Genomic DNA, 12,937 nt, shown 5'->3' on the forward strand with positions numbered 1-12,937 from the left:
AAAATACGATAATTTCTTAAATACCATTCATAGCAGAAAACTCTGCTTATCATTACTATAAATCTAACTGGTTTGCCAATTTACATTCTGCTGATGTTAGTTTTTTCAAAAAAGTGGTTTAGTTATAATAATATTAAATTTGACATGTTAGTTATATAAATATATATATTAAAATGTTACAGTACAGTTATTTTATCTCTATCTCTTATTTGCTTTTCTTTTCAGTTTTTCTGCAGGCCACAGTTTTAATTGAACGTACTTATTTTGTGTGTTTTATTTGTTTCTTACCATTTTTACATTCACAAGTTTGTAAAACCTAGATTAAACCATAAAAGTGCCATATCTAAATTAATTAATTTTTTTCCCTGTTGTCTCTTCAAAACCATTAATTTCTGCATGATATTCTCCTTTTAGTGTTCTGGCTATTGGAACTACTAATGAAAAGGTTTACAAAAACAAAAGCAATGTTTATGCTAAAGGAATTTTTCAAGTGTAAACTTCATTAACAAAAATTTTTTTTCAAACTGGAAGATGCACAAATAACTAATATTTAAAATATGTGTCTTTTATCTGTTATCTGTGATTGAATTGTTATTGATCATCAAAACTAAAATAGTGATTTAGGTAAACTAATTTTTTAATTGTGTAATATTTAATTTAAAAAATATAGAAATACTGTATATCCAAAATGTTCTTATAAATGATAAACAGTTCAAATAAGCATACTTTCTAAAACACTAACAAAAAATATCATTTATTGCTATGAACATGGCATTTTGAATTGCACTGCACATTGTACAACAGTAAAACTGTTTCTTCTTATTTGATCAAATATAGCAATTACTCATTACTTGTTTAATCTGTTTACTCGGTTAGAGGTTAGGTGGGAGTCATTTTAATTGTTAAGTAATGTTAGGTGTTGAATACAGTCACTATTTGTGCATTGTTGATAACTGTTGCATGCCAGAATTTTGTGCTTAAGGGTCTTATTTGTTTCCTTGTCCTTTTAAGGGTCATCCCTCTTTGGTTAAAGCACTTGCCCAGTTATATGGTAAAGTATGTAATCGTGAAATTGATCCACAGAAAGAAATTCTGGTGTCCACTGGAGCTTATGGCTGTTTATTTAGCACAATACAAGGGCTAATTGAAGAAGGAGACGAAGTAAGTAAAATGTGTTTATTTATTTATTTGTTTAATCTAGTTCCATCACTTTTTGGTGATGCTGCAGAATGTTAGGTTCCAACCCTATTTCAGTTCTGTTCATTTTTGTTATATTCAGTTATCTACAGTTCAATAAAAATTATTCATTAGCTATTGTGCATAATCCTTGAACACACTTGGGCAAAAGGGTACAACAAAATAGTGCAGCAGAGAAATATTTTACAATTCTGTTTATTTATTGTAACATATAAGCATTGTGCCATGTTTAAATGTTTTAGTGAGTGAGTGAAATAGAGGCCTGTCAGTGCCACTCTACCTATATATCGCACTTACGTAGACAACCTAGTCCCTATTTCCTTGACTTGGGAACCTGAACTGCCAGCAGGTCTTTTTGCTTTTGTTATGCATTCTTAGTCCTTGGTGTGTTTCCTGCCCCCTAGTCTCATGTGAGACCTGCTTATCATTCCTTCCAAGGGTCTACTTTCTCAACCCTAATTTAGTGCTGCCAGAGGTTTCACTTGCAGGACTTTACTTTTAATGATATGGTACCTATCTGCCGTGTCTCTTTTTTTTGCTGGACTGTACTTTGTGCTCTTGCAAGCCATTCTTCATTACTTTGAGATAACTATCCATCTTGTAAATACAATGCACTAAAAATGACAAATCAATATAATTTTCAGCTAATCAAATGAAAATGGCATTTCCTTACTTTCAGTATAGTTTATTCTGTTTTGAAATAATTTATGGGAACTAGAAAAGGAATTTTAATTAATTTTCATAATTGGGATATAATTTAATCTTACCGGCTGGTAGAATCAGTGTGAACAAAAATTCAGTTCAGCTTACTTTTATTAGGGTAATAGGTTAGGTTTAACACATTACAAATTAACTGCAAGTACAACATCATATGAAGAACAGAAGTGCAACATAAACACTTAATAAGATCCCAAACAGAGAAACATTATACTATATATAGTATATAAGGAGTGGTTTTTGGTTGAATTTGCAGCTGTTCTATGTGAGCTGAATTGTTAAAAAATAAAATTACTGAGGCCTGTAGACATTTTTTTAATTTGAAAATCAGATCTCTTATATGTAACAACACATCCATTCTAAATTTCTTAACAGATACAGAGTAGACTTAATAAAAGACTGGCTAAACAAAAATAATCAGTACAATTAATACAGTAGAGATAACACTTCTATATAATTTGTTCTACTTCCTTCACTAGATGCGTACAACCTTTATAAATTTTACATCATGGCAATTATTGATAGACAAATGATTTGTTTTGTCAAATCCCTTGAGTTTCTCTATTAAAGTGAATGAATCAGAATAAATTTGAAACTTCTAATTAATTTTACATTTATACTATACTGAATATGTGACAGAGTGAGGGGCATTGCCATACTGGAGGATCTCAGAGTAGAAATGATGCTTATGTGTTATTCATCTGTTTGTTTAAAAAATTGATTTGGCTTTAGTGCACTAAAAATTGAGAAACTGTGACGTATTAAATGTTGAACATTCTACTTTAGAGTTTATTTTAAAAGTCAAAACTTTCCCCAGATTGTTCAAACTTAATTTGCAGAAATCTTAGAAAGAAAATGCTCCATGCAACTTTGTTTCAGTTTGATTTTAAACTGTTGTACTGTATATTTGTATGTTTGTTTTATGGGTGTATTTTATAGACATTGAGAATATACCTGTTTCAAATGTTTTATTAAATATTTTTGCAGAAAATGTACTCAGTTTAATGAGTAATTAGGATGTTAATAGCAATTTTTTTAGAGTAAATAATTCATATGTAATATGTTAAAACATCAATTTTTTATCAAGTTTTCTTATTTTGCACTTTTATTTGAATTATGTTTTCCATTTTAGGTGATAATTATTGAACCATTTTATGATTGTTATATTCCAATGATTAAAATGGCAGGTGCTCACCCAGTCCTGATTCCTTTGACACTTGTGAGTAAATTCAGAAGGTGCTTTTGAAAAGTTTATTGTGAATTAGATGCATGTTTAGGATTATGAGAAAATCTACATAACTGTAATTCCTCTTGTTTACGGGATTAAAGTAAATTAACAGAAGAGCCAACTCATGGCCTAACTTAATTATGTTATACTTTGTATTTTCAAAAATGTCATTAAAAATTGTTCTCTATTTTATAACATTCTCAAAACTTGTGTGGGTTGTATTGTATCTTGGCAGCACATGAGTACAAGGTAGAAAGCAACTCACTCATTTGTACACTTACGGGATAACTTAGAGTCACCACTCCGTGTAACACACACACGCACACACCTTTTGGACAAGGAAGGAAAGCTGGAATACACACTGAAAAATGGGTAGGATATGAAAACTGCACACAAATATTGAACAAGCACAAAATGTATAAAATAGCAATCCCAACTATTTTATCACTATACTATGCCATTGTACTGTCCTCTGTCAGGTATAAAACAGAAACAGTGCAAACTACCAGTATGTATTTCACTATCTTGAATTATTCAATTTATAGTTATAGTAGATTAGAGTAATCTGTTATTTAAAAGTAAATCTGATTGTTAGTAAACTTTATTTCACTCTACGTGCCTCTGTGAGTATTCAACAGTCATGCCTAATTCAAATTAGTACGATAATTTTCTTTTTTATATTTAGAAAAGGACAAAAGGTGACAGCATCTCTAGTGCTCACTGGGTACTGGATCCAGAGGAACTAGCAAGTAAATTTAGCCCAAGGACTAAAGCCATAATAATTAACAATCCAAACAACCCATTAGGAAAGGTATGCGTTTTTTTCCCCCTCAAATTTATATCTATGAATTTTGTGTGAAACAATATTGAACATTTTTATGTGTTTTTTTTTTAAATCAGATCTTTACCAAGGAAGAACTTCAGGAAATTGCTGACTTATGCATTAAACATGATACTTTGTGCATCAGTGATGAAGTTTATGAATGGCTAGTATACAGCGGGAGAAAACATACAAAAATTGGTATATTTTTTTATTAGCATTGTACAGCAATGAAATGTAAGATATGAATAATTGAAATATATTAATAGGATTATGTATTTATATAATTCATTCGTTAATATTCATGACCAGTTTTTAGGTTTAGTATTGGAGAAAAAATGTGGTCAGGAAATTATACTTCTTTTATATTATGTAAGTGACAACTTTTTTTAACATACTGCTTATGCAAGTAAAAAACTTAATGATGTGTTATTTTTAGAATATGCTGCCTATTCCCAATTTTACTTTCAGTTTAATTGTGCTAATTTTAAATGATTTAAGAAACTAATTTTTTAGAAGCAACAACTTTAGGTAAAACATTTAATCACTGTCTTAAAAATAAAAGTCTGCATATTCAAGTTCATATAAAGTAATAAATGTATAAATTATTAGGATTCATGATACCCAGTCAAACACATGGTTCCCTGTTTGTAGCCCTTTCATGGCACCCTTCACTCTCACTGGACATGCCCCACTAATTTTTCATTCTTGTCACACTTACATGACATCTTTTATTACCTTTTAAGAACCTAGTTTGGCCGTGTTCATGCTATTTACTACCCTAAAGTGTCTAAATTCCTATCCATGACCATTTAAAATGGCCATATAGTGACAGTGCTCTTCTAACTTGTTGCAATACAAATAAAATACAAAGTTTGCATATGTATTTATTCCCTATGCTGTGGAATCTCTATTTTAATGCATAGATACTGAATCTAGATTCTGAGTACTATTTGCAAAGCACTGTAAATTATTTACACAACTCCAGATCTGTCATATTAAGTTACTCAAGTTAATATTATTATTTGTGTCTGCATACTATAAGTCTTTGCAAGGGAGCACCTAAACTCTGAATACTGATTAATCTCTGTAACTGTTACAGAAGTTTCTACAGCTCCATTAGAAATCAGCCTGCTCTCTTTGCTCTGAGAATCATTGCTGTAGTAGATCATTGTTATAGCAGAAAACCAGAAGCTGTAGTGACATTAAAAAAAATTAAAGTGCTGTATGCAGTAATTGAGCTCTATTTGATTGAGTCCTTTGCATTAATTAAGAGCAGACATTGGGCCAAGCTAAACTGAATTTTGCACAGTCTGGTCTTTATCAGATATTTTTGAACCGGTTAACTGTCAGTTTTATAGCTGTCATAAAAAGACAAATATTTCAATCCATGCGTATCACTGCACATATGTAGTTATTGGGATTGCTCAGCTTTTCTGATTTAGTAAACTGAATGCACAGATTTTCTGAGGCAGCATACACTTTTAATAATTTACCTTGTCAACCATCCTGTAGTTTACCACCATTATTTCAAAGCTTAATCTCAAAAAAGCCTGTGACGTTCTGCCTATAAAAGGAACACAGATATTTTTAGTAGTGGAATGATTGTGTTCATACTTTGGTATAAAAGTTAACCATACCTCTTTTTTTTCCCCCATTAAAAAAAAGGCTTACTAGCTTCACCCTTTATATGTGTTTTATAGTCAAAGTGGAATTCAAATCTGTGGTCTTATTTTCCTGTAAAGCAACATTACATACACACTTACATATTGAATAATGTTTTTGCTTATGAATGTATAGTATATGTATTTCTATGATAATGCTGTTTTAATAAGTTAATTTTTAGCTTTGAAATGTCATAGATATTTTGATAAGACTATGTCATTCAGTGCAACATACAGTAGTCCACAATGTTCTTTCCACCCAATTTTATCATGCATATTTGGTTTGAAGCTCCTATGGTGTGGCACACAACTGTAGTACTTGGTAGCTTGTGTTCCTCCAAAATACCATGTATGAAGCAGCAATAAATCCTTGAATAAGTTTACAAATTGAAAAATAAATACTGCTGGAACATTATCGTTTCCATTTTTAACCCAGAAAAAGAATAAACTTCTCATTTTGACTACATAATTACATTATACGGTCTACCATCTAAATCCTCCCCAACACATTTCTCCAATTCTTTTTTTTTTTTTTTTTCTTTTCTGGGTTTTATGTAGCAGTTAAAGCTGCTGCTAAAGATCATATTGTAAGTACATATTTAATGATATAGCGGGTTGGATAATGGATGGATGTATGGATGTTTAATGAACTGTTGCTTTGAATTGTTTTCTGCTGTTTACAGGTATGCTTTCAGGAATGTGGGATAGAACAGTAACAGTAGGAAGTGCAGGAAAGACATTTGGCGTAACAGGTTGGAAGGTAAACATGACTAATGTTGTTATTAATTTATTTTCTAAAAGTGTGAGCTGGAAACTTTACCAGTATAAATGTACATCGTACGTTTCAACTTAGAACCAGATTTTTTTTTTGACATGTAACTACTATAGAACAGTACATAATGTGATATTAATTGTTCGTATAGGTCTACCCTAAATTACAGTGTGGTCTTAAGTATTTAAATTATTTTTTATAAATGTGCAGTGGTTAGAACTGCTGCTTCAAGCATTTCGTGTCTTCGGTTAGAAATCCTATACCTGGTTACTGTCCATTTGTACAGAATTTGGGTATTCTCCTTATATCTGTGTGGATTTTTCTCAGAGAACTCTGATTTTCCTCCTACATCCTAAAGATGTAAATGATAGATAAATTTGCAATTGTAAATTTGTCCATTGTGAGTGAGATGGTAAAAATGAGTCTTCTCATCAATGAGTGTATGTGAGTCTTCTCTGTGATGGGCTGGTTCCTGCCATGTGCCCAGTTGTGCTGTGATGGTTTCTGGTCTCCTTTGACTCTGAATTTGATTAAGAAATAAACTAACTTGCATTTTTTGTGTTACTTATTTTTAATTCCTTATGTTATTTAACATACCATGAAGCTTTTTGTTCTCAAAATATAGGTATTTTTATGGAGGCTACTATTAAAAGTAGACACTTTTTAAAATCTGAATTACCTTGTTAACTCACTTATAATTTTGACCTAATAGTTTATGTGCACTTGAAACCATTATGTTTTTCATTTCAGTTATCTATAGGATGCATTACTAAAATGGAAATCTTCTACAGCAGTTGTGTTGTTTATATCTTATGGAAACATATGTAAAACATGAATATACAGTACCTGTAGTTTTGACAGATGCACATCAACCATAAGTAATTACGAGTCTACTATTCCATTTTAGATGTGCCTTTACGCATTTATCTAATGAAATTCAGGCAAGTAATAGTGTTTTTGTATTTTATTTTTTTAGCTTGGTTGGGCAATTGGCCCTGAGCATTTAATAAAACATCTTCAAACTGTTCACCAGAATGCCCTTTATACTTGTCCAACTCCTTTACAGGTAACATTTTTCATGATTACTTTTGGGGAAGTGTTGCGATTGGTGCAGCAGTATAGAGGTTTAAATATTTAAATGAATAAACATATACAGCTGTAAGTTAATGTAGAAAAATACTACTCTAGAAGTTAGCAGTCTTTAAAACACTATTAGTCTAGTTAAAAGGTCAAATGAACATGAAAGCTTCACTGCAAGACTGCACCATTGTTAAACACCGTGCTGTAATGAGATATGTTTGGACAGGGGGAGTGACCCCTACTAAAATTCACTGAAGGACATTGGTTCAGTACAGAACTGAAAACAGCATGTCTGAATGAAAAGTTTATAAATGTGTGGAAAGTTTTAAAGCAAGAAAAACAAGGGTAACCAATGAAGTTCAGTCTGGTCAATCATCAATATTGCACACACAAGCCCACATCAACATGTCGAATGCATTCATCAATGAAGACTGACAGATTACATTTTCCGCTGTTTCCGCACATTTGGATATTAAATATGGATCTGTATATACAACAACAACAACATTTATTTATATAGCACATTTTCATACAAACAATAGCTCAAAGTGCTTTACATAATAAAGAATAGAAAAATAAAAGACACAATAAAAAAACAAAATAAGTCAACATTAATTAACATAGAATAAGAGTAAGGTCCAATGGCCAGGGGGGACAGAAAAACAAAAAACTCCAGGCGGCTGGAGAAAAAATAAAATCTGTAGGGATTCCAGACCATGAGACCGCCCAGTCCTCTCTGGGCATTCTACCTAACATAAATGAAAACAGTCCTCTTTGGATTTAGGGTTTTCACGGAAGGACTTGATGATGATGATGGTCACGTAGACTTCTGCCTTTTAATCCATCCATCATTGTTGGAGCATCATGAAGCTTTGAGTAGGTGGAGGTGGGCCAGCCACCACCACAAAGAAACCGGAAAAAGAAACAGAAGAGAGAGTAGGGGTCAGTACAGATTTTAGAGCCACCATGAATAGTTATTATGATGAATTGAACATACAGAGTATCAGGATTAAGTTAAATTAAGTTAAATTGAAGTTATAAAAGGCCATGTTAAAGTAATGTGTTTTCAGCAGTGTTTTAAAGTGCTCTACTGTATCAGCCTGGCGAATTCCTATTGGCAGGCTATTCCAGATTTTAGGTGCATAGCAGCAGAAGGCCGCCTCACCACTTCTTTTAAGTTTTGTTCTTGGAATTCTAAGGAGACACTCATTTGAGGATCTGAGGTTACGATTTGGAATATAAGGTGTCAGACATTCCGATATATAAGATGGGGCGAGATTATTTAAGGCTTTATAAACCATAAGCAGAATTTTAAAGTCAATCCTGAATGACACAGGTAACCAGTGTAGTGACATTAAAACTGGAGAAATGTGTTGGGATTTTCTTTTCCTAGTTAGGATTCTAGCAGCTGCATTCTGCACTAGTTGAAACGATTTATGTATTTTTTGGGTAGTCCTGAGAGGAGTGCGTTACAGTAATCTAGTCGACTGAAAACAAAACACGTGAACTAATTTCTCAGCATCTTTCAAAGATATAAGAGGTCTAACTTTTGCTATGTTTCTTAAGTGAAAAAATGCTGTCCTAGTGATCTGATTAATATGCGATTTAAAATTCAGATTACAGTCAACAATTACCCCTAAGCTTTTTACCTCCGTCTTGACTTTTAATCCTAATGTATCCAGTTTATTTCTAATAGCCTCATTGTATCCATTATTGCTAATCACTAAGATTTCAGTTTTCTCTTTATTTAACTTGAGAAAGTTACTATTCATCCATTCTGAGATACAAGTCAGACATTGTGTTAGTGAATCAAGAGAATTGGGGTCATCAGGTGCTATTGATAAGTACAGCTGTGTGTCATCAGCATAGCTGTGGTAGCTCACGTTGTGCCCTGAGATAATCTGACCTAACGGAAGCATGTAGATTGAGAATAACAGCGGACCCAGGATAGAGCCTTGTGGAACACCATATCGGATATCATGTGTCTTGAGTTGTAATTACCACAACTAACAAAAATTTTCTCCCTGTCAGGTAGGATTCAAACCAATTTAAGACACTGCCAGAGAGGCCCACCCATTGACTAAGGCGATTTCTAAGAATATTATGATCAATGGTGTCAAATGCAGCACTCAGATCTAAGAGGATGAGAACAGATAAATGGCCTCTGTCTGCATTTACCCGCAAGTCATTTACTACTTTAACGAGTGCAGTTTCTGTGCTGTGATTTGTTCTAAAACCCGACTGAAATTTATCAAGAATAGCATGTTTATTTGGGTGATCATTTAACTGCATAATGACTGCCTTCTCTAGAACTTTACTTAAGAAAGGCAGGTTAGAGATGGGTCTAAAATTTTCAGGAGCCGAGGGGTCAAGATTATGTTTCTTAAGTAGGGGTTTAACTACAGCAGTCTTAAAGACAGTCTGGGAAGACCCCGTATCTAATGACGAATTTACTATGTCAAGAACATTATCAATTAGCACACCTGATACTTCTTTGAAAAACCTTGTTGGTATTGGATCAAGGACGCAGGTGGAGGGTTTTAATTGAGATATTATTTTTTGTAAATCAGGTAAATCTATCCTAGTGAAAGAGTTTAATTTGTTTATAACAGAATGCTGGGGTTTAGGAGGATCCTTAGTGTTGGAGGGATATACTATGTTATTTCTAATATCATTAATTATTTTGATTGAAAAATACAGCGATAGCCTCACAGGTTTTACTGGAAGTACTTAGGAGGCATTCCTTTGAGTTACCTTGGTTTATTAGGCGATCAATTGTAGAGAATAAGACTCTGGGATTACTCTCAAGACGGACAGTGTTGTTGTATTCTGTTATTTTAACTTTTAATATTTCATATTGGATAGTTAGTTTAGTTTTCCTCCATTTACGCTCCGCTTTGGGTCTTCCATGGTATAACAATGCTAAAAGATTTTTTAACTGTCTTTTCAGGTGCAACTATGTCAACAGCAGCCCTCACTTTAGTATTAAATCTTTCCACCTTACTATTTACATTATCCTCGCTATCATAGTTGGCACTATAAACAGACTGATTGCTTAGAATGTTTGTAAGTTTTAAAGCTGCTGCTGAATCAAAGAAGCGTTTATTAACAATATGCTTCTCATGGGTGTTTTTTATCATTATTTCTATATTAAAAAGTAGAAGAAAATGGTCTGATAGACCAATATCACTGATCTGCTTTATATCAACTTTCAATCCTTTAGTAATCACTTAAGTCTAACGTATGACCTGCTTTATGTGTAGGCTGATTTACGAGCTGCCTCAAATCAAAAGAATCCAGGAGGTTCATAAATTCTTTTACTTTTAGATCACACTGAATATCTATATGGAGATTAAAGTCGCCAACTATTAGGAGTGTGTCATAGTTAGTAATTAAAATTGACATTAAGTCAGAGAATTCCTCAAAAAAAGACGCGTTGAATATGTAGTAGTGCATGAATGATTTGGGGAACCATAAAGTTTGTGCAAGATGGGTACCCAAACAGCTTACTTATCTGCCTATGCCAGTATCCTTTGGTGAATTTCAACAGGTTTCACTCTCTCTGCCCAAAAAAAATCATACTGTGGCACATTGTTTAACAATGGTGAAATCCTGGCTTCATGTTCATTTGACCTAACCTTTAACTAGAGTAACGGCAGAGCGCTGTGCTTTGTTTGTTCTTACTTCCCTTAAGCCTTTGCAAACATCACCCTCTATCTATTGTGGATCTGTTGTGTGTAATTTTCAAATTGTCTTTACTTTTTGATTTACCCTCATAATACATATTAGGTTGATTTTTTTATGCAAGGTAACATAAAAGATCAGGATACATACGGTACATCCCTCTTTTCAGTTCAAACAGTTGCTGCAACTTTTATCTAGTCTGTCTTTTCAGTAACATTGAATGAGAACAATTGCTTTAAAATTTTGATGTGAACAAACATGTTGAAGAGCTGTGGTTGAGGTGCAGTTAAAGTTTGTTTAAATAAATTATAGTTGGCTATACAGTTGGTCAATTACATTTTTTACAGTGACAGTGGTGCTTGCTTTCTTTAAAGTGTCATTCCATTTGTAAGTCATTTTTCTGAAGTAGTGGGTAATGTACACGTTTTGAAGCAAATATTAATTCTACTTCAGTCCATTGCTGGTCTTGCTCTTGCACACACCAACGTCGGACATATTGGGGAAACTTTGGACCAAGTGTCAAACCAAAACCAGATCTTTGAACCATGGGAGAAAATTTTAACCAAGATTCCTTTGTAGACCCAAATATTCTAAGGTGTTAACAATCCCTAACTTTTGTACTGCTTAATGTTATTTTTGATAAAAAGAAAGATGCAAGTGAACTTCTCTTCTATTTTCAGGAAGCAGTGGCCCAAGGTATTTGGCGGGAGTTGTGTCTCTTAAATCAACCAGAATGTTACTTCAATTGCCTTGTCAAATTGCTTGAAGAAAAAAGAGACCAAATGGCTAGATTTGTCCACGCAGCAGGAATGAAACCAATTATTCCTGAAGGGGGTTACTTCATGGTTGTAGATGTTTCAGGACTAAGTAAGAAATTATGCTATTTTTGACATATACCAACAACAACTACAACAAAATTTATTTATATAGCACATTTTCATACAAAAAAATGTAGCTCAAAGTGCTTTACATAAGAATAGAAAAATAAAAGACACAATAAGAAAATAAAATAAGTCAACATTAATTAACATAGAATAAGAGTAAGGTCCAATGGCCAGGGTGAACAGAAAAAACTAAAAAAAACTCCAGATGGCTAGAGAAAAAAATAAAATCTGTAGGGATTCCAGACCATTAGACTGCCCAGTCCCCTCTGGGCACCTAACTACCTCTACCGTATACATTATGATATTGTGTATTAGACATGGAAGATTTTCTAAACCCATTCACAGTATCTCAGTACCACTGTATAAAAATTTACCTTTTGTACATTCTGTGCCAAACAATTTTATGTTATTCACATACCCACAAAAAACTACACCGTAATTTGAAAGATAGCAACATGCTAGAATTTATAGGCTGGTTAAAACATAGTAGCCGTATTTTATTTTTGCGTAAATGCTGAAACAGTGCTAAACAAATACAAACAGAGTAAAATTAATAGATTAAAAAGGGAGTGTATCTGATATTTTAAAATTGAAAATTCTGATGCTTATAATTTTAAGAGTCTCCACCAGCTATATTGAACTGTCACATTTGTGAAGCAAAACAAAAAAAAAACTAGTCGAACACCTGGACCACCAGTCCTCAAAAAAAAAAAAATCAATTGAAAGGGGAGTAGTCCAATAAACATTGATACGGAGCTATAATAGCAACGTTCAATAACTGACCGTGAGCGGCAAGTGGTGGAGGAGCTTGTTTGTATCCAGGGAGACGTGATTGTGTTTGTCGGGGTCATAGTCTGTTGGGGGTTCAGTCTAGCCTATTGACCAGTGTGT

The 12,937-nt window shown here is 33.1% G+C and overlaps 1 protein-coding gene across 5 annotated transcripts in view; it reads left to right on the forward strand.

Annotated features, from left to right (window-relative positions):
- Window positions 1–12,937, forward strand: part of LOC120514466 (kynurenine--oxoglutarate transaminase 3-like) — a 69,515-nt gene that overhangs the window by 33,862 nt on the left and 22,716 nt on the right. For all 5 annotated transcript variants that reach the window (XM_039734860.1, XM_039734858.1, XM_039734856.1 and 2 more), the window contains 7 exons: window positions 1,012–1,161; window positions 3,047–3,133; window positions 3,828–3,953; window positions 4,043–4,163; window positions 6,310–6,386; window positions 7,375–7,464; window positions 11,843–12,029. In XM_039734860.1, coding sequence (XP_039590794.1) covers window positions 1,012–1,161; window positions 3,047–3,133; window positions 3,828–3,953; window positions 4,043–4,163; window positions 6,310–6,386; window positions 7,375–7,464; window positions 11,843–12,029 — 838 coding nt within the window. The remainder of the gene's footprint in view (window positions 1–1,011; window positions 1,162–3,046; window positions 3,134–3,827; window positions 3,954–4,042; window positions 4,164–6,309; window positions 6,387–7,374; window positions 7,465–11,842; window positions 12,030–12,937) is intronic.

This window comes from Polypterus senegalus, chromosome 14 (assembly GCF_016835505.1).
Source record: "Polypterus senegalus isolate Bchr_013 chromosome 14, ASM1683550v1, whole genome shotgun sequence".
NCBI lineage: Eukaryota > Metazoa > Chordata > Cladistia > Polypteriformes > Polypteridae > Polypterus > Polypterus senegalus.